The sequence below is a fragment of the Ahaetulla prasina genome, chromosome 4 (assembly GCF_028640845.1).
Source record: "Ahaetulla prasina isolate Xishuangbanna chromosome 4, ASM2864084v1, whole genome shotgun sequence".
NCBI classification, from domain to species: Eukaryota; Metazoa; Chordata; class Lepidosauria; order Squamata; family Colubridae; genus Ahaetulla; species Ahaetulla prasina.
Genome location: NC_080542.1, coordinates 37,305,522 through 37,327,132, shown reverse-complemented (window position 1 = coordinate 37,327,132; position 21,611 = coordinate 37,305,522). Strand labels below are relative to the sequence as shown.

General features: G+C 39.0%; 1 protein-coding gene across 3 annotated transcripts in view; it reads right to left on the bottom strand.

Moving 5' to 3' along the window:
• Positions 1–21,611, bottom strand: part of HOXB3 (homeobox B3) — an 81,036-nt gene continuing 59,425 nt past the window's right edge. The window contains exons 1-3 of one of the 3 annotated variants that reach the window (XM_058183999.1): positions 12,017–18,979; positions 8,278–8,883; positions 1–4,286 (exon numbers count right to left, since the gene is read on the bottom strand). In XM_058183999.1, the coding sequence (XP_058039982.1) occupies positions 3,520–4,286; positions 8,278–8,752 (1,242 nt within the window). In that variant the 5' untranslated portion in view covers positions 8,753–8,883; positions 12,017–18,979 and the 3' untranslated portion in view covers positions 1–3,519. Of the gene's footprint in view, positions 4,287–8,277; positions 8,884–10,466; positions 10,522–12,016; positions 18,980–21,611 lie in introns of those variants that run through there. The other 2 variants (XM_058184000.1, XM_058183997.1) reach the window with 2 other exon arrangements.

Here is a 21,611-nt window from a genome sequence, read left to right as displayed (position 1 = left end):
ACTTTCAATGCTCCAAACTGCATCTGCTTTCAACTCTTTTCTTGCTTTACTTAGTGATTTAATTTCACAATAAGTTCTCCCCCACTCACTCTTAATTTCAGCAAGAAAGCCTGTGTGCCTTTTGTTATGATTAATCATTTTCCTTTGTTTTCATTTTAGGCCCAATGGCTGTTTAGTCTGGACAGCACGTGACCACCTTTCTTTGTATGTGCAGAAGATGAAGGGTAATTTTAATTGGCGTGAGACTACTTAGAACAAAATTTTTCAAGTGGATGGGGGGAGACTGGGGTCATTGTGGGGAGAGGGGGAGGAAAATCACACACCTCCAATGATTAAGTTTTAAAATAATTATAATCAGCTGGGAAAAATCCTCATTTTATAAGCTCTAAAATAAAGAAGTGACTGTCATAACCAAAAGAATAAACTGAATCAAAGAAGGTAGGATAAGACAGATAAATGCCTTCCTCATTAATGGCTGAAAAATGTAGAAATCTATTTTTTTTAATTGAACATCTTCATTCTATTTGATACCTTATTTTTCTTCCTGTTTTCAAATCTGACAAATGGGACAAGAATAAATTAAGAACAGAAAGTTTATTCAAGAATTGTTCAACAGACAACCCTTTCAGCAAAGAAATAAACTTATCTACTGTAAAGAACAAAGGAAGATGCTTCAAAAAAGAGAAGGAAGTGGTAGTGAAGGAAGAGGAGAATTAGGTGGGGTGGGGATTAGCTAGTTCTTCTAATTGAGGACTATACAATTACAGCCTGATTTCATGCCTCCAGTAGAACTAAACACATTATTTTAAGTACGAAGGTAACTACTGGCCTTTTTCCTAAATTACAATAACTAAAAAAGAACAGAGAGAGCAGGAAGAATGGAAAATAAAATTTGGTTGTACAATGACAAAGACCATTGTCCTTTATAACAAGTCAATACTAAAAAAAAAAGTACATTTTCCTTATAAATACATAAATGTTGGGGATAAATAATGCAACAAAAGAAAAAATAGTTTAAAACTGGCTATAACCAATAAATATAATATAATATAATATATATTTATATATTTATATATATGAATGTTTACTGGAACATGGCACACCTCCATTGAAAATAGTATTCCAATGTGTGTCCTTCAAATGTTGGTATATATAGCCATTAAAATGTAAACTCTAAGTGCAAGAATGTCAGGCCAAAGAAGAGGCACCAGTAAAGGAATCCTCTCCCCAAAGGATCTTTTACTTTGCTTCCATTTGGAGGACATAACAGTTTCTGATCAAATATACCCTGTTTTCACGTTCAACAGAACTTATGCAGACAAATGCAAAGACATATTATATAAGTGAGAGAGTCCCCCAGTCCTTAACCAACCTTAAAACAAAATCATAAAGGGTAGGTAATCATGGAAGAACAAAGGGGAGGTCTCTATTTTTCTCCTTCCAGATGTTAGGCTTTTATTTGTGGAAACAATCTCAATTTTACTGTTAAATTTACTTGGTAAAGAAACCACTCCACTGCCCAATTCTGAAAAACAAAACCTCTGATAGAATTAAAGAAGAGGGAGGGGAATATAACAGTGAATAATAATTTTTAAGGATTGGGTTGGTGAAACTGGACAAAACACCTTTACATGGATGGAGATACACTGAGAATGGAAAAAGACAGTTTTCCATTCAATACCTTAGAATTCTCTTTCTTCTTTGTAAAATAAACCTTTAAGAATTGTGATAGATTAGTATTTAGCTAAGGGAGAAGAGCATAGATATAAGAAATATTGAGGTGCATTTAAGACACCCAGATCTTTTTGTGCATGTTGTATGAACTTTTTTTAAAAAATGTAACAGAAATTATCTATTTCAATTGATTTCAGAAGAATCAGGACATTTTTATACATTCAAAACATTTGTGTCGAAACCTCAAGACAAATGCATATGTGAAATACAAATCTAAAACAGATTCTTGAAAAAGAATTTTAAAAAGGGATGAAATTCACTAGTAACATCTTCCTTTCCCCTTTTATCAAAATCAGTTTGACTGAATCTCTCTGTATGTGTATGTGTGTAAGTGTATGTTCCTGCATGGTTGATTGTCTCCAAACACCCATACACCCTTCTATAATTGTAAACAAAATATTTGCATACTTTTAAAAAAAGAAAATACTTGAAATGAATAGAAGTAAGTTCTACAGCAAGACAACTTTCAGCAGGGAATTCTCTTGCACAAACTGCATTGAAATAAATGGTATGTAAAGTTTTTTTAGGGAGGGGAAGGATCGTGTCAGTGATTTTAGCAAGTCTTTTTTCATGGGGCAGTCTTATACATGTTCAAACCCTTTCTATCAAATTGGAGTCTTAATGAATCTATCAATAATCAATCTATATTTAAGCAGCCTATCTATTATGTATAAATAGACTGCTGTTTTGTGATCTGTATAGAACATATACACATGATTGGGAAGTTTACTCCTAATGTCATTAAGAATCCTTACTCCCTTCCTGACTGGGAATGCAACTTGTGAACTTCTTTTCCCATTGAAATTATTTCAATTCCAATGTGATAGAGCTTTACTTAAAAGTAATTAAGATTTTAGCAGTTATGAAAAGAGAGTGATAGAAGAATGGTATACATCTGTTAGTGTCTAGATGATCCAGACTGCATTTCCCACAACCCTTTTCTATTTATTAGCTTATGGAGGCTGATGGGAGTTTAAGTCCAAAAATGTAAAAGGACTGAAGTTAATTTCCTATGTATATATAGTTTTGAGGCAGTTCTTCAGCTTTTCTTTAAATTGAAGAAATGGTGTACCCTGCCTGTGGAAAGTCTGTATCTCATGAAAATGTGCTGCTCCATTCAAGATGTAATCATGACTAGTTAAAAACATGGTTCCCACGTGTGTATTCACAAAACCAACAAGAGTTGTTGGTCCAAGAAAGCACAAGTTTACTCTGACCCCTCCCCCTCTGCCTAAACTGGACTACAACATAAAAGGTAGTGTGTGTTTAAGATGCAGTTCTTAAAATAACTTCTCACACTGAAGAAAAAGGAATAGATTCCCATAGCCTTGTAGGCTTTTTTGCACTTTGAGATTGCATTAGTCTGGCCATTCCTAGCCTGGATTTACAACAGGTCTTTTAGAGCTCAATTGGCTGGTCCCTAGGATTTGTTCATCTTAATCTAAGGACTTTTACCTAAATCATATGAAGAGCACTAGGATGTCTGGTGCTTTCACTTTTCTTTGAGAGGGGAATATATAGGAATACTTTTATTCCAGAGGGTATGGCGTATCCATAAGCCTCCTAAGCTCTTTATCACCCTAGGGTCAAATCTGGCAGGAATGGCAAGACACAGCATGCATAAACTGTGCCCCTGAAACAATAGGTTTGACTTTTATAAAGGGTTTCAACACAAATGTTTGTTTGTCCATTTCTTTTTGCATAACCAGTCTGTCCCCTGACTCACCAATCCCACATCCACCTCCCTTCTCTATTAACTCCCCACGGAGTCTGGCCTGCTTTTCATCACAGATGGGTCAACTTGGGTGCCTCTTGGATTCTACCCTGAGTAGAAGCATGGTGAGAAGAAAGGTCCGTATAGGTTGGGTGAGCCTCACAAGGCCCATGGTGCTGGTTGGAGGCCATCTGAGGGCCTCCATTGTATTCCATGCTGGGGGGCTGGTGATGTTGAAGGGGGTTCAGCCCATAAAGTGATGAAGCAGAGTTGGGCATAGAATCCACATAATTGCCACCCACATAGACTGGGCTGCCTTGCATATTGGGGGGGCCATAGCTACCACTCCCATTACCCTGTAAGACATGAGGATCGTACTCGGGTGCTGTGTTGGCATACTTCTGTTGGCTGGGGCATCCTTTGATAGGGTTTTGGTAGGCAGTGGGCATGGCATAGGCATTCTGGTGTGGTTTGTTGAAAGAGGGAGGAGATGGAGCTTCGTAGTTTGAAGTCATGGGGTGTAGGGCATTCAGGAAGCCTGCCGAGGACTGTAGGGCTTGGGGTGGGCTCCCTGTGGGGGAAGGTCCCCCAGAGGATGACCCAAGGCCTTTTGACTTTTGATCCTTTTTGTATTTCATCCTCCGATTCTGGAACCAGATCTTGATCTGTCGCTCACTGAGGTTTAACAGGTTAGCCATCTCCACTCTGCGTGGCCTGCAAAGGTAGCGGTTGAAATGGAATTCCTTCTCCAGCTCAACCAGCTGGGCACTGGTGTAAGCTGTGCGAGCCCTCTTGGAAGCTGAGGAGCCTGGAGGGCTTTTCTCGCCGCTGCAGCTTTCTGGAAAGAAGGTCGGGAAATGAAATCAAAGATAATTACTTACACGCAGAAAATTGAATGCACAGGCTTCTTAATAAATCCTCCTATGGGCGAGAAGGCTACACACTCCCCCCAGTCCCCACTCCATAATCATGTCATTTATTAAGAGTTCTGTTCTCCAAAGCTGCCCCACGCTTTATGAAAATTTGATCATGTCATGCAGAAAAGAAATCCAGGGCAATTTATTTGGGAGTCGATTATTTTGAAGCAGACCCTTTCAGAGGAAATTATGTGGGTGAGGTTAGCAAGGCAAAATGAAGCATCTAGGTAGATAGACCTGCCCTGCATGTAGTTCGCCTGGTGTGCTAGTCTGAATTAGTCCACAAAAGTGGGTGCCTGTCTGCTTTGCGAGGTGTAACTCAGAAGTCTGCTTCCAGGGTACACACACACACACACACACACACACACACACACACACACACTGCACTTTTGAAAGCCACAAGCCCATTGCAAGCTCCCACTTATTCCAAGGAAGGGATGCATAGGAGAACTTCTGATAGGATTATGTCCAGAAATTTTTACAATCAAAAATCCAAAAGATGTATTTAGGAAAGGAAAGCAAGCTTTCCATACAAATCCAAATTCTGATATTTACCTTGTGCTTTAAAGTAAATGGGAATTGTGTTTGCTTTTTAAGGAACTGGGAATTGCTCCCCGACCCTCCAATTCTGACTTGCAAGTAAGATTGGCTGTAAAGCAAAAAGACTCAGACCCAGGGTTCAAATACAAAAGAATATGTTAACAGAGATTTAAGGCAATGCAGCTGGATTTCAAACTGCAATTGGGGGGGAGCCATTAATAATAAATAGTTTCCCCCATTGTAGAAATCCTTTTTATTTCGCATCACAGAAGCCAAGTATAATATGAAAAGTATTTTTTTCCAAATGATTTCTACATACAACCTGAAACAGAAAAAATCTCCACTTTATTGCTGAAGAATGCACCATCTCTTCAACCGTAAGCCTATTGTCGGCCTTATTTGCAAGTGTTTTGCATTGTAAAAAACTTCATTATCATCATTTTAGCCATTGTATATCCACTGCAGGATGAAGTAAGAAATCTATACCCCAAAATATGTGTATATATGAATGTATATAGAGATAAATAGTATCTGGGGGAAACACAGATAATTTGAAGCCATAGTTAATATCTGTTGAATAAATTTGTAACATTCTCTAAACTGTTGCGATGTACAGTAAAATCCCCTGTTCTTGCAGTGAGAAGAGAGATAAAGAAAATATAAGAGTTTTAAGAAAATATTTTACATGGGAGAAAAGCAGAATCTGAGGATGATGTTAATGCAGATTTGGTGAATGTTGGTGTGAGCTCACATGCCCCTCAGGGCAAGCGGTTTATGAAGTTGCGTTTACAAAGTTATTTCTTTAAAACTTATATTTTTCAGTGAAGAAGGAAAGCTGTTGCATTTAATTCTGAATTATAGGCATGTGTGAAACTGGATCTAATTCATACAGTTGTTCTATTATGGTATTATTCCATTAATATTTTTAGTCAATGCAACATTTGCAAATTTTTATTCAAGAATTTAAAGATTACACAAGAAAAATTACTATATGAAAATTAGAATATAATCTGTACCAGGGGTTTCCAAACCTTTTGATTTCACTGGCACATTTGGAATTTTAGAATATGCTGTGGGGTGCTTTCTTAGAATGACTGCTTGGGAATTTATTCTTTCCCCAAATGACTGCCATTGGGGAAAACAATACAGATTTACCAGAATGTTATGTACCCCTCCATCCACTGTGGCTGTTCCCCTGTAGGGTGCTCCCTACTTAACATTGTTTGCTGTTGCCCTTACTTTGGGCTAGTGGACATGCATCCAGAAATAGTACTAGGCTGCAGCCACCTATCATTTTTATTTTCTTAAAAAATATATAAATCAACCTAATGGAGTCCATTGGGGCCCAAAGGCATTAGAGTTAATAAAGGTAACGCTGGAGGATGGTGCTTTGCTCATGCAGCATGCCAATTTCCAATTCATTTTTAATTGAAAGGTTTTTTAAATGTAAAAAGTCTATCAGATGTGATGTCTCCAGGCACATAGATGCCACACTGGGATTCCAGCTATTGCTTTTTAGTAGGACCATATTAACATGCTCAAACATATTAATCTGGTTGCTCTCTTAATTCAAGCATGACTTAGCTCTATACCTTTTGTGCAATAACACATTCATGCAAATTATTCATCCATATTAAACTGTGTCATAATACACAACTTTGAATAGGGCTGCTGATTCAAAATCACTTAGTATAGCAAATTGGCTACAAGAAGTTTAATTGTAAAATAAAATTATTTATATTAGGAAAGGAACATCATTGACTTCAAAGAATGTATACCTAAAAAAGAACTGTAACCTAACTATATTTAGAATTGAATTCTAACAACATCATTCTCACTTGCTTCTATTTGATTTTAGAATCTTGACACCAACGTGCTTAGAAATGAATCTGGAGCCATTGACATTTGTGGCTATTATAAACTTTGTCCTCTATAAAACCTGTTATCCCTAATAATTCTATAGTTCAAATATCAAGCAAAACCCCCCAAACAAACCTCTTTTCCTACCAGGCAAGATTTGGACTAAATGACTACATTATACATGGACAAAATACATTTTATATGGTATTAGAAGGTGGAGATTGGGAAACAGTAGCCTTCATGCCTGCAACAAATTAGACAATCTCTGCTGGATATTAGTGAGCATCCATGCTAAACCAATGGCATATAAAATGGAGTATCACACACATCTCAGGACTTTGATGGAAATACATTTTGTCAGGTGTAAAAAACAGACATTATAACTGGAGACCATAACTCAGCTCTGCCCTGACTGTCTGGTTTGAAGAAGACATGTTCTACATCCAGCAGACTGAGGAAATAGATGACAGAGTCCTATGGTGGAAGGGTGGATAGAAGTTCTTTGGAGAGTCATCAAAACCAGCAAGACTCTCTGTCATGAGACAAAGACAACTGCAAGCTTTCGGATCCAATTGTGTTTTACTTTCAGAGAAGAGGGTTATGTTCTTCTCTCTCTTTTTTTTTAATAAAGAGCATTACAGAATGACCATCTCACATGTAGAAGCCTACAGTGCGTCCAACAGCTGGGACTAATGGAAGTTAACTTTCTGATCATCAAAAAGGGAAGTGTTTTGAGTCCCAATTTTATTAGTAGCAGAACATCTGCATAGTCTGAGAGGCAGATCATTACTTCAATATAAGTAGATGATACTAATCATGTGTAATTAGTATCCAAATCCATATCCTTTGAAGGAATGGAGGTAGGAAGGAGGTTGAATTTATTAATACATAGAACTGAAGTGAGGATCCTCTCCTCCACTGCCACCTTTAGCCCTTCTGTCTTCATGCACAATTCACAAAATCACTCCTACTGCACCCATACCTTATTCTATTTCCCTTCTGGCATTCTCAGCTCCATCTCTGGGACAGATTCCTGTCTTTATTGCAAGCCATTTTTCACCTCAATAACAAGCTTTCCCCTCGATCTAATTTCCAAGCAGATCCTTTTCCACAGTTATCTTAGTCACCTACTTTCTTCTAATCCAGATAGATAGAAAAGGGCCACCACCATCACCCTGAGCTAGCATGACTCTGCTGTTGTGGATTGTATTTCCACCCAGGTTGCTGCCCCAATGATGTTCTTCCAGGGCCAAGCAGGCTGGTTCCCCAGCTTAAACCTTTCAGATGGGAGTGGGGGTAGTTGGAGAACACACATAGTGCCCAACATTGCCGGTTCTTAAACAGGCAAAACTGCATTGGCTTGCACTCCTTCAACACTTCTCTTTCTTGTACCCCATCACCAGCTTTCTATAACTAAACTAGGCTGCCTTGCTTGTGAATGTGCCAGGGAGGGAGTGATGGGCACTGTGGGTGCATGGGAAGTGTGGGGCTATTTCCAAAAGCAGAAGATACCTGCGCAGGGGGAGCTGTTTTTCTGCTTGGCGTTTTGCCTCGACTCTTTCATCCAGGGGAAAATCTGCTTGGTGAGGGCGGCATTACTAGAGGCCAGGCTGGATTTGCTTGGGACACTTTTGACCGCCCCCGATTGGCTATGGTTATTGCTGCCGCCGGTGCTGTTGGATGTGGTGTTGCCGCTCCCGCTGGTGGCGGTGATGGGGTTGGTGGGTGGTGAGACGGGCGGGGGCGGGTGGTGCTCCTGAGGCAAGCTGGGGCGCAGGCAGCTCCCGTTCAGGTCCTTCGCCTTGGCCAGTGGGGTCGCGTTGCCCAGAGACTGGAGGGTGCAGGCGGGCCGCTGGTAATCGCTCTCCACATGAGCCGCGGGCTGGAAAGGCTGCGGAGAAGGGCCCTCATAACCAAAGCCGTTGGCCCCCGGGTAGGAATAAGCCCCAAAGAGCGGGGAGGTGTCGTAGTAGCTGGTCTTCTGCATGGCTGGGGTTCCCCGAGGCGCTCGCTCGCTGTTACCAGGCTCCGGTTGGCCCTCTCATGGAAGGACATTGGCACCCCCCAGGTCACGTGACAAGGGGCCTTCCCTTCCCCCGGTGTCTTTTGGAAGATGACCTGAAAGGTTAGAAGGCACACACAATGATACGGCTCGGCCTCTGAATCCATCTTAGCGGCTGAAAAGCGCGTGACATGAATAGCTGGCCGGCTACGGAGGAGGGCGGGGAGCAGGGAGCAGATGCCGCCGCCGACAGCTTTTTGCCGGGTGCTGTGAGATGCACCTCGCCTCTCTCCATTGGGCTAAGATTTCTAGATATATACATATAATCCACATCCACACACTGACACACACACAAAGGAGGGCTTCCTCCAAGCGAACCGTTCACCAAACCGATTCCTCAGTGGCCTTTCCCCCTTCTGTTGTTCTAAAATTCAGTTGTTTTTGTTCTTCTGCTTATTTATTTTAACTACCTCATTACCTATATATGTAGTTCCTGTAGACCGAGAAAGAGATCGTTGTCGCAGGATTTATTTTAGATCATTCAACTCAATTCTCCAAAATCTCTGCCGTGGGTATAATCCAGCTACCTCTCTAAACACCAGCTTTTTCACACACGCGCACCCACTTGCTCCAGTGAAAGGGCCAGATATTTTATTTCCACGTGCCAAAGAAATGAATAGATCTCCGTCTCGATATCGCTTCTTTAGAGGGACTGAATGAAGACGAAGAAAACAGGGACGGGAGGGGGCATGCAAGTTAAAATTCTGGAAATCCGTGAAATTTACTTACAGATAAACTATGAAAAAAAGTGGAAAGTCACTTGGCAAATCTATTGGAATGAATTTCAGTAGCATTTGCGTATTTTTAACAACGCTCAGGCACCCGCATGGAACTACCAAGTGTTTGTCACCTACAAAATTAAAATATAATATTTTCCCAATTCAGGATTGAGGAGCTTTGGAAAAACAAACCTAAGTATAAATTGGATAAAATTATATTTAACTGTACCTTTAAATGCTTCTGAGATTCAACATTTAACATATTAAAAATATTTTTAACACTTCTGAAATATTTCCAGATTTGATTTACTTAATCTGCTACTTTCAAAAGAGGAATGAGCTCAAATTCTTTGATGTTGGTTCTTTTGAAGCTGTTTTTGCAGCTCTGACTGCGTTTGAAATTGATTGTGGGAACTCCTCTTCCCTGAGTCGTTAAAATTTTGTCTTGTTGGTGCTCAAGGTGTGAGCTGGCCTCTCTATTTCCTAAAGCCCAGCTACAGCCCATTTCTCAACTGCTCTTTGAACAAAACAAATCCCGTTTTTCTCACAATACCATTTGGTTCCTTGCTTTTGTTTCCCTTTTACTTTTATGTTGTGATTTTATTTTATTTAAGATGGGAAGTGATCTGCTTCGCAGAAAACTCCTTTCATCACTAGGAGAATTAATTTTATAAAATATAATAAAAGCTATAACTCATTTAATAGAGCAAAACATAGATCTCTGTAAAGAAATTCTCTTTATTTCTCTTCAGCCCTTCTGTGCTTCATTTCAATCCAGAGAGCTTCTTTCTATTTTTCTTCCTTTCTGGCATAAACAATAGTATTGAAAGACACCACTCAGTTCTTTCCATTGTCGGGGAATAGCAAATAGACCAACCTTCCTTACATTGATTCAATTCAAAATCTATGGTATATCTCACCTCTTCCTCTTCATTCTCTGCCCTGCCTTGGAACTGTAGCCATTGCTCTCTAGAGCAGTGGTTCCCAACCAGTAGATCTTAACTTTTGAGCTACGGAGATTTTAAATATCTATTTCCTTATAAGGGTGCCGGGAACTTTTGAAAGGCTTTCCAAGGGTGCCTCAAACAAGAAAAGGTTGTGCCTCAAACAAGAAAAGGTTGGGAACCACTGCTCTAGAGGCAGGCATTTAAAAATCTTCCTTGGGCCAGGTGTTGTTGGAAAGAATCAGGGCAGCTGCCCTGTCTTTATTCAGCATCCAGAAAATATTTCTTAGTAAACATGATAATCTATCCTTGTTTTACAAATGGTTTGAAGAAGAAAGGGAAAAAAGAATTATGTGATGAAAGCGGAAGGTTGAGTACCCTGAATCAGCCATTATTATCTTCTCTCTAGGCCCTCCCAGTTTGTTTTGGATTTTCTGGGAGCGCTGGAAGGCCTAGGAGAAATAAGGCACCAAAGGGTTTTTGCTCCTTAGCTTTTGTTGGCTTAAATTAAGCTGCATCTTTAAAATATTAATCTCCTTTCTTACCCAAAAAAGGAATCCAAAGTAGTCTATGCACTCAGTAGCTAACATTTGGATCCCTTTTTGTACCTCATCTTTCAACACTTTCTAAATGTCGGTCATTTATCTTAGTCTAAGACGGGTGGAATCGTAAATGATTTACTCCAAGGAATTGTTGTGGTAGTTAAACACATGCACACACATACATACAGAGAGAAATATCCATTGGAATAATGAATGAGAAATCAGATCGTGCCTTTGCAATTAGTTGTTGAAATGTCAACTACAACCCTGAAGTTGTTTCTTGGCGGCTTGGAAGTTTCATTTTTATTCCCAAGGATATTTCAAAACAAATGCCTCTTTTCTTAAGGTCTTTTATAAACTATATTTAAAGAAACAAAAACAAAAACAAGCTGAAGAGTCCAAAAGCTTGTGCTAAAATTGAAGGAAGGCTGTAAGGCCAAGGTGGAAAAATCCATAACCTTTTTCCCTTTAACCTCCATAATGGGTGGGAAAAATCATAATTATATTGCTCTGATAGAATAAAATTAATCAGCTTTTTTTAAAGCTTGGTTTCCCAAAGCTTGGTTTCCCAAAGTAGATGGTAATGAACAACATAACAATTCAAAGTAAAAAGCTACTGTATTCATTAGACCCTAGATTAGGAAAAAAAGAAGGAAGGAAAGAAAGAAAGAGAAGAAAAGAAGGAGGGAAGGAGACAGAAAGAAAGAAACAATTTGACTGAAAAAGGGAAGGATGAAAAGAAGGAAAATAAAGGAGTAAGAATAGCAAAAAAGAGCAAAAGGGGAGTAGAAGAAAAGGGGAGGGAAGGGAAGGAGGGGGAAGAAGAAGGAGAAGAGAGCGTGCGAGCGAGAGAGAGTCGCTGCGTGGAAGGAAGCTTAGAGCTTGTGAACTCTTCATGAACCGCGATGCGAGTCATACAGCTATAAATCATGGAGACACGGTCTCCGCCATTCACAACTGATAGCCTATTTCGGTCCACCTTACCTTAGCCTCTGACGAGAGCAGCGCGGCGAGCAGACATAATATATTTTCGCAGCCAGCAAGCAACGCAATCAATAAGCGAGGAGAGCTCCCCCCATTCCTCTTGGTTAAAAAAAATGTTCAAGGAATATCTAGAGAGAGAAATCCGGTCATAACGCCAAAGGGAGGGGGGAATCTCTCTATAGAAGCTCTGGTGAGGGATGCTCCGGTTCTCTCTCCCTCTCTCTCTTTCTCTCTCTCCCTCTCTCTCTCTCTCTCCCCCCCCCTCTGTCCGTTTGGGGAGGAGGGGGAAGGTGAGAAGAGGGAGAAATCACAAGATTCTCGACAGCCTTCCAAAGATGTTGAGGATTCTGACTGCCCTATACTCTCTGTACGCCCTGTTCACAGTTAACAATGGCCTCTGGCTTTACAGCAGAAGGCAACAGAGGAGAGAGAGCTCGAAAGAAGGATAGACAGACCAAACGACAGACAGGGTGCCAAGGAGGGGAAAACAGAAAGAATCGCTTACATCAAACCCTCAATAGGGCAATGCCTAGATAGAGGTTTAAACATAATACTAATATTAGTGCTAATTCTAAACTAATAACCTGCTTGCCATTTAAAGGGGAGAATGGGGGTGTGTGTTAGAGAATAAAAATATATGTACCGTAAAGAGACTTTATATCTGGCAAGGGGAGAGGCGATGATGTGTGTGTGTGTGTGAGGGTGTGTTTGTGAGGGTGAGTGAATGGGCTTTGGAGAGCTTGGGCAAAAGCCAAGGTTGCTTCCTGACAGTGTCAGTTAAGAAAAAAAGCAATATGCAAATAGAGACATGGTGGACACAGAGGCCTAGCAGGAGAACTGGAGTTGTATTGATCCACATGTTTCTCAACTACATGTCAAGTTATGCTAATAAATCTTCAGAAAGAGAATCCTATCCCCCACCTTTTTCTATCATCCTATTCTCTTTCTTCCTCTTCCTACATTTTTCTCTTCTGCTGATATTTCAGTACAGCTACAGAAGAGGCCTTTCGATATTCTGTTATTTCATCTGGTGCAAACTAGATGTCATATATAGAGAATAAGACATAATTATGATGGCTACTCTTCAAGGGAAGGTAACAGAAACATGGTAGCATGAAGTTTTGTATGTGTTGTATTAGTGAAAATTTAAACATTCAAGAGAGTATAAAAATAGGAGGAGGGTCAAATCAAGTTTATATATTAAGCCATGTTTTGTAATTGGGTTTGTATGTTCTGGCAACGTGTGATTGAGCATGGAAGAGGTACCTCTGTATTAAGAAATAAAAAAGGCACATTACTGAAAGCCCATCATGTTATTCTGTGCATGTAGCAAGGTACAAAACCATTTGCTTGTTGAGATTACTTCTGAGTTAGGTAATTGGAATGGGGATGTATGAAACAATTTGAAATGGAAAAAGTAAAATAAACCAATGGATGGATGGGTGGATGGATGGGTGGATGGATGGATGGGTAGATGGAGAGAGAGAGAGAGAGAGAGAGAGAGAGATGATATAGCTATAGCTATAGATAGATGATGTCAAAGTGACTTAAGATTTATTACCCCTGTCCTGTCCAAAGGGAGCTTTGCTTGCAAAGACAAAAGGTTCACACTAGTTTTTGCTGCTGTCAGGAAGGAGAGAGTTGCCATTACAACTGAGAGTGGGAGGAAGAAGTTGAGGTCTCTGCACATTTTTAGTCCTGTAAGTATGTCAAAATGAGAGATCCATTGTTACTTCTTCCCCAGTTCTGCCTTTTGGGGTGCTGAATTGACAAGACCTGGCACTGAGAAAAGGAAGAAGTATTGGAATGGGCTGGTTACTTTCCTCATAGACCCTGGCTATCCGAAAGCTTAATATTTGGCCCATGGAATTTTTTATGATACTTTGGCAGAGAGAAACTTTTTCATCTGAACCTTTTGCTAAATCCAACTTTACCTTTGGTTTGCACCAAATGGTTCTAGAAATTACAGAAGAACTTCTTGGACCTTCACTTGGATATTAGCTTTTTCTGGTCAAGCTTTCATAAGGAACTAAGAAGGATGTTTTTTCCAATATTAGGCTTTTTTTTTTTATTTGGACTACCATTGCAAGATTGGATACCAAACATCTTTTTTCATCTGCAGAATTACTTTTAGACCACTACTGTAGGTAAACTAACTTTTACCAGGATAAATCTGCACTTTTATATAGTTTAGTTTAGTCTCTTAACCTAACTGACAAGATTGGAGGATGGTTTCAAAAACAGAGAGCAAGATTTAACATTTGGAATTTGTATTTCTTCCTCTGTTTATTATCTGTAGTTTGGTTTACCAGGTCAATTTTTATTTCAGATTTTTTCTTTCTTTCAGATTTAAGTACACTTTTCTTGGACTAAACCATACTGAATGCAACAGATCATGGTGGTGAATAAATATGCATAGAATAACTGTACAGTTACTTAGCAATCCTACAAAATCTTACCTGGAGACAAATCCTAAAAAACTCCTTGGCATTTTCTGAGTAGTAGTATATATAGGGTTGCTTTGGAAGGAATAAACTCAAAGCAAGCTATGGCAATGAATCAACCCTCCTCTGCAAAATTAAAGGTTACACACTTTGTGGTGGTGCTAGTGAAGTAGCTTGGGGTGTGCCAAGTAGGTCACAAATGTACTATTAAAAACTCAGGCGAGTGATCCAGAAGATATAATGGAAAAGAACAAATTGAAAAAGGAGGGGTCTGTTTAAAGAAAGAAAGAGGCAAGGGGCAAACGTTGGAAGTGGGGGACGTATAGAACCTTTACTTTAAAATAAATCGTGTTTGCGATGGGAGTAGGGAAAAAATGCTCCAAATAAAAACTAAGTCCCCTCTGTTCTCAGCCGCATTATTTGCAGTTCATTGTTGCTGTTATTACCATCATTAACGCAATACTGTACAGTACTTGAAACCGCCAGTTCACGTCGTGATATTTAGTCCTGAAAGCCACTAATTTGAATTAAGCAGCGGGTCTCTGGATTAACTCATCCTCAATCACCCAAAAGCGATTTTTTAGACTTTTTTGTCCTAACACTTTTTATGCACATTGAATTGCCCAATTCTCAATTTTTAAATGGCACGACAGATACCTAGACCACTTATTTTCGTTGAGGGAAAAAAAAGTCTTAATGTATGCTTTCCCGGACACCAAAGTGCGGTTTCTTCCCGTTTACAGTACAAAAAATCGCAAGGCAGACTTGCGTTTCTTAACATTTGTTGTTGCTTTTCGGCAGGCGAAGGTGAGACAAAGTCTTCGTGCAGAACAAAAAGAGGAATTAGGTCAATCCTAATCCCCGAATTTGAAGTCTGATAGATTTTTCTAAGCATAAAATGGGCGGACACAATCCTGTGCTCTTGATCCTTCGTGACAGGGACCGAACTCTTCAGATAAAATATTGGCCGGGCCGCTCGTTCTCAATTTAAAATCTGCCTGAGAACAGAGCTATAATTTCACCGCGGTACGTTCAGGTGTAAAAGGACATTTATTTGGCAGTTGACCTTCACGTGTGACGGTAAGAGAAAAGGACGTCGCCAAGTAATGGACCCAGAATTAGTGGGAGGTGAGCAACGAGAGACCTATCTTTGAAACGGGGAGAAGGTTTCGTTTATGAAAGAAGAGATCGTTTTAAAATATTTTCGTTTGGGGAAACATTCCTTGGCTCCAGTAACCTCGTTTCCCGTTCTGAATGCTAATATTATTAATCTGTAATAAAAACGTCCGCTAACCACCCACCCACAGTCCCCGGCTCGGCATCCCCGTATGTCACACAACCTCAAGAATATAAATCATGGCCGGGAGGCCTCGGCACCTCCTTCTCGGTTCTGCGGCCTCTGGCAACAATCTGAGCCTCATTCCGGGCGCTCCTTGTTGTTACTAAAAGCGCCGGCCCGTTTGAACTGCCACCGAGTTGGCACCAGTCCACGGATACCAGATCCTCGTGGGTTCTCCATTTCTGGCTTCCAGCTGAAATCTTTCGTTCTATAAATAAAATTATTGGCTATTTTTTTAAGTGCTTCTAGACTCTTAAAAATCCAACAGGTTACAGCTGTATTATTATTGCAATGCTAGTACCAGTTCTGTGCTAATAGAGTTCATCGTTTGCTAAAGCAACTCAAGAAAGCTGAAGATTTGAAAACTACTTTATTGCTATTCATTTCTTCAGCCTTTGACAATTTGATGCCCACTAGAAATGTGGAATACATCTATCCATTCCTGGATATCTTGAATATGGCTGAGTGTGTGTGTAAGAAAGTTAATCCACACATTTATCTATAGAAATTCTCAGTCACCCAGGTCATAGTTGTTCCAAAGATGCTTTTTCCAAAAGGTAATACCCTAAGGACTTTCTTACATTTTTTTCCCTTTTGAAAACGCTCCACTTCTCATTCCAAAAGCTTATTCAATTCTAGCACCTTTGAGAGATCCTCATGTGCAACTGCAGAATCACCCAGGCAATTATTGCTTCTGTTTTATGACTAAACCTGAAATGTAGGGTTTCACCTCAACCATACAGTTTCAGAATGGTTCAGTGGCTGTAGACTGGGCCTTTTACAAAGTAAATTGGGGAATTATTCTTTTTTTTTTAATCTTTAAATCACAGCTGCTGGATTTTGACAGGTGAGGATAAGGCAGCACAGAGAAGGAGTTATACTGATTTCTTACCTATGCCCTTTTAATATATACAGCACCCATTGTCCCAGTCTCTGTGACTGAGCATTGTTAATGGTCAGGACTGTTGTAAACCAACCATCTGGGCAGTGGGCAGGGAGAGGCTGGAGATTTTTGGAGTTTCAGTAGAATATATTTGAAATGGAACTGTCTTAAGGTAATAATCTATAGCATTAATATCTAGACAGTGGCAAAAAGTAACCTTATGGCTGATATACAAGAGCCTTGTAGCTCTTGTATTGCTATCTCATTCAGTACAGAAGAGTTGCTATTCAGAATCCATCTTAGTAAACTATAAGTAACTGATTAGGAAATGCAGTAAAAAGAACTGGTGCTCCCTCATTTAATATTGCAGCGGTTCCTTCACATCTGTGCAGGGATGAGGAATATGTCTGCAATTCCCTCCAGACATAGCCAGCCAGTGATAAGGCCTGCTGGAAATTATAATTCTCCAATATCTACAATGCTACAAATTCTTTGTCTCTTATTTAGGAGTGGTCCTGGTCTTCTTTTCCTCAACATAATTTATTCCCAGTGGTATGTGAGTGGGTCAGTTTATTGTTTTATTTATTAGTGCAATTACTGTGGCAATTGCTGTAACGTTATCTATTTGTTGTTTTATATCCTAGCTTTCTTCTGTGGATATGAAAACAACATCTATGGAAGTTATATAGTTTGTTTCATTTGTTGGATGTAGATTGTGTCTTAGTTAATTATAAATACAGGGCTTATATTTATAACTAATCTTAGCATTACTCCTAGTTGGAAACAAAACATGAAACTCAATCAGACTTTAAGTTACAGGAACCCATCCTAAATTTTGCTAAATCTCAATCCCATTTATCCATCAACACTATATGGAAATATTATATATGGCTATGCTTCTAATCTTCAGTAATAAAAAGTAATTATGAAACACATCTATGAACAAAAATATTTTAGATCTTGCTTGAAGAACATGTCTAAGGATAATATTAGAATGGCTCCAAATTTAAAAGGATTTATGAATAGATGTCTGTGATTGAAAGATATCTATATCAGATAGGTATGTTATCCATGAAACCTGACCCTTTTTAACTTCTTTGAACTAAGATAGACACAAATTCTACCTAGAAGCCAATCTCAACCAATTGTTTTCCTTGATGGATTGTAACTCTTTCTTACCCTTGACCTTTTGTTTTAGAAGCTTAATAACTCACTGGATTAATGGTCAAATCAACAGAAGTAATTCTGAATTACTTCCAAAATATTAGATATAAACAAAACAACAGCTAAAAGGGAGAGGGGAGGGAGAGAGAGAAAGCCCCAGAATTCCAATCTCCTTCATATCTCAGCCCATCCCCTGGAAAGATTTGAATACCAGTTAGAGGCCTTGGCAACATTTTCAAAGCAGAGCTCAGAGGGGAAAAAATAATCTCACTGCCAAAGATTGTATCTTTGGATTTCTAACTTCATCCAACTTTCAAGGGGACTTATTTCTAAAGGTTTTGATGCACTGCTCTTCTCAAGCACAGCTATAATACATTTGATAAAATGCAAAATAAAGTGTAGAGCTGCCCTTTCTTAATGTGCACTAGACTTTAAGGTATAAAATATTATCAATTTCATATGACAAGTCTAATACTATGCAGAATCGTAACTTTTCTATTGATGGCACTTCCTTCCTCCAATCCTTGGAATTCTTTACTTAAATTGTTATGAATCAAAGTTAAATTCCCAAGAAGAATTTTCTTTATGGTTCTCATCTAGGCTCTGGCCTACCAAAATACCAGGCTATTCAGTCTTACTATTGGGCTGGTAGACATTTCAAAGTATGGGGGAGGAGGAAGAGAAAAGATTTAAAGTATTAAACAATAATTTATTTTAAAAAATGAGATTTCTCACTTACGTGCACAGTATGTATGGACTGTGCAGATATCAATATATAGATAAAAGTTTAAATACACAAGTAAAATACTTTGGCTTCCACTTACATTAGCTGCTCTGAAATAGGACGCAACAGTCTTTGGGGAAAGAAAAGAGGGAGGAAGAGGTAAATGCCAGAGGGGACATCTCATTTTGCAGTGCGGCATGCTGGGTTGTCAACAAAGTCAGGAAAAAGGGGAGATCCAGTATAGAAATGGGGCTCTATTCCTTTAACCCAGAATAGTGCCCCGTTTTCCCCCAGATTCCCCCTCATCACTCCACTCTGGATGCTACTTTGTCCTGTTGGAATGAAACATCTCAGCTTTTAGAGGTGGTCCCTACTTCTGAAATTTCAGGGAAAAGATTCATCTCAACTCCACTCAGAATCTCTCAAGAATGAGGAAAGGCCTCTAATGAAAGCATATATTGGAAGAAAACATTTACCATTGTAGCATTTTGAGGTCCATCTAAGCTTCCTTTCCCTTAAACTTTACATCAAGTCAGGGGGGAAAATCTGCTCATCTAACCAACATTGCGATACAGCCTGCTTATAAAAACCAAGAATATCCTTTTGAATTTAATGTGATTTACCTCAAAGTAAATATATTGAGAGATGCGACCATCTATCTGGTAACGATTTAATGAAGTTAGAAGGTGAAATCCACACTCTTGATGTTTAAAATGCCAGGTAAGTTTACAGAACAATCCACTGCATTTGTGCAAGGAAGTAAAACTGCTAAACATTGAGGGTTTTAACCTGATCTCCCCCCAGCTGTGTTGGACTAGAATTCTTATCCCACCATGTCTGCCTGCCTGCCTGCCTGCCTGCCTGCCATCTATCTATCTATCTATCTATCTATCTATCTATCTATCTATCTATCTATCTATCTATCTATCTATCTATCTATCTTTTATCTATCTATCATTTACTGTGTTTGATACTCACTGAGCTACCCAGCTTTGAACATACTGGTCTCCCTGTCTGTCTTACATACCAGCTTGGCTGGTATCTTTATTTCACATTATTTCACAGGAAATAATGCAGTGCTGATTGAAGATTATGGAGTTGTAATCCAAGGTTTCTGCAGGACTGCAGGGTGTCCAAGCTGGTATGTGAGAACTTTCACACAGCGAGACACACCAGTATGTTCAGAACTGGGTATGTTAGTGAGTATCAAGCACAGGAAATGAGACAGACAGACAGACATATCAAAAAGAGAGGGCCAACATTAAATGAGAGTTATTCACCTCAGAATTGCTGAAGAAGATAAAAGCCAAAATGATTTACTTTTAAACTTTCTGTTTTGTTAATCACGTACTCAAAATGTACCTCTTTACTGATTTACATGCAAAAGTGCAAGGCATTAGACATGACTAATTATTTATAACACAGTACATATACCTTGTGTAGCTTAGAATAGAAAAAGCAATCTAAAATCCAATAGGCAGAGTCTCAGCAAAAGAATGTTTAATTCTGACAGAATGGAAATGGAGTTAGTTTCAAACTACATATTTAAAAAACAACATAAGTTTGAATTTGAAATCCACTTACTTCTTCTTGGAAAAGAAGTCAATGATTTGACCCCACTGGATGGGATTATGCCTAGAGAATGAAAAAGGAAAGGCCTTTCAGACAGGCAAACATTTTACTTCCCAAGTTTGATTATTTAAGACAACGATATTCCTGAAAAATATGATAGACCTCAAGAACATTTATATTCTTTCTCTACATTTAGCATCAATAAATTATACACACTTGCACACCGAGATAGACAGAATATCTGTTATCTATTATTTATTTTAGTTTTATTTGCTCTTGTTCCCAAAGAAGCCTAGAAAACTATATATCTATATCTGTCATAAAAACTTAACCAGTCATATAATTGACCACCGCTGTACAGACTTTTATTTTTAACAAGTGTAATGGATTTCCAGATAAAGGAAGAACATAAACTCCTTGGAAGAATAAAGGAGTATGTAGTGGCAAATGCAATAAATATCTGTTTTATGCTGTTCCCCATTCAATGTCCCTGGTATGGGAACTGCTCAGAAACAGCAGCAAAGGATGTTATTGCTTTTCTACTTTTCAGTGTAGTGGGGATGACTGAAAGGATAGCAAAGAATGAGTGGAGGTAGGGAAAACACAGAATAGCACACCTATGTCCTGCCTTTATAACTTACTGGCCTTCAGCTCTTTATTGCTTCATTTGTGATTCTGCAACTCAGTTTTCTCCAGAGCAACTCTATTAAATCTAGAAAACCATGTCAGTCTAAGTTTAAGGTTGCTCCAAGTCATTCATTACAGGTTTTTTGCTGCTGTTTTTAATCCCAATATATTTCTAATTTCTTGCACCACTCATTTCTACCTCCATTCGCTTAAGGAGAAATAAATTGCCCTGAGGTCAATGAAACTTAATTCCAAGCTGTTGTTTTTTGGGGCTGGGATGTGTTTCCTGCATCTATCTAGGTTTCACATTAATCAACAGTTTTCTGGCCCATTTTTTTTCTTGCTTTACTTGGAAAATTCTTCAAGGATGTTTGATCTGGGCATTCATCAGCATACCTAAGGCTAATTAGAATCTAGGCATCCATAACAGACTGGAAAAGTGCCGAAACCAAGAGTTAATTTTTAATTGCAAAAATGAAGCATTGCAAAATAGCCAATGTTTAACAGACTCTCATTGTGTGACATGATTTAGGAGTTTGGGGTTAAGTCATCCTTTAAAGTATGCTTCCACTCAGGCTTGTTTGGAAGCTGAAGCATCCTATTTAAAAAAGCCTTAGCCATTGGTATGGAATAGAAATTAGACAAACTTACAAAGGAGGAAATAAATGGAGACTGCAATTGTATAATTAAAGCTTAAAATATAATTCTTCTCCCCCACATTTGCCTGGAATAGTACATTTTCAGGTTTCTTTTTTTCTTCTGAAGAGAAGCACTTATCCAGATTCAAAATCTCATTTGGTGCTGCATATATTAGGATCTAATGCGACTCTAGAGATCCTTAG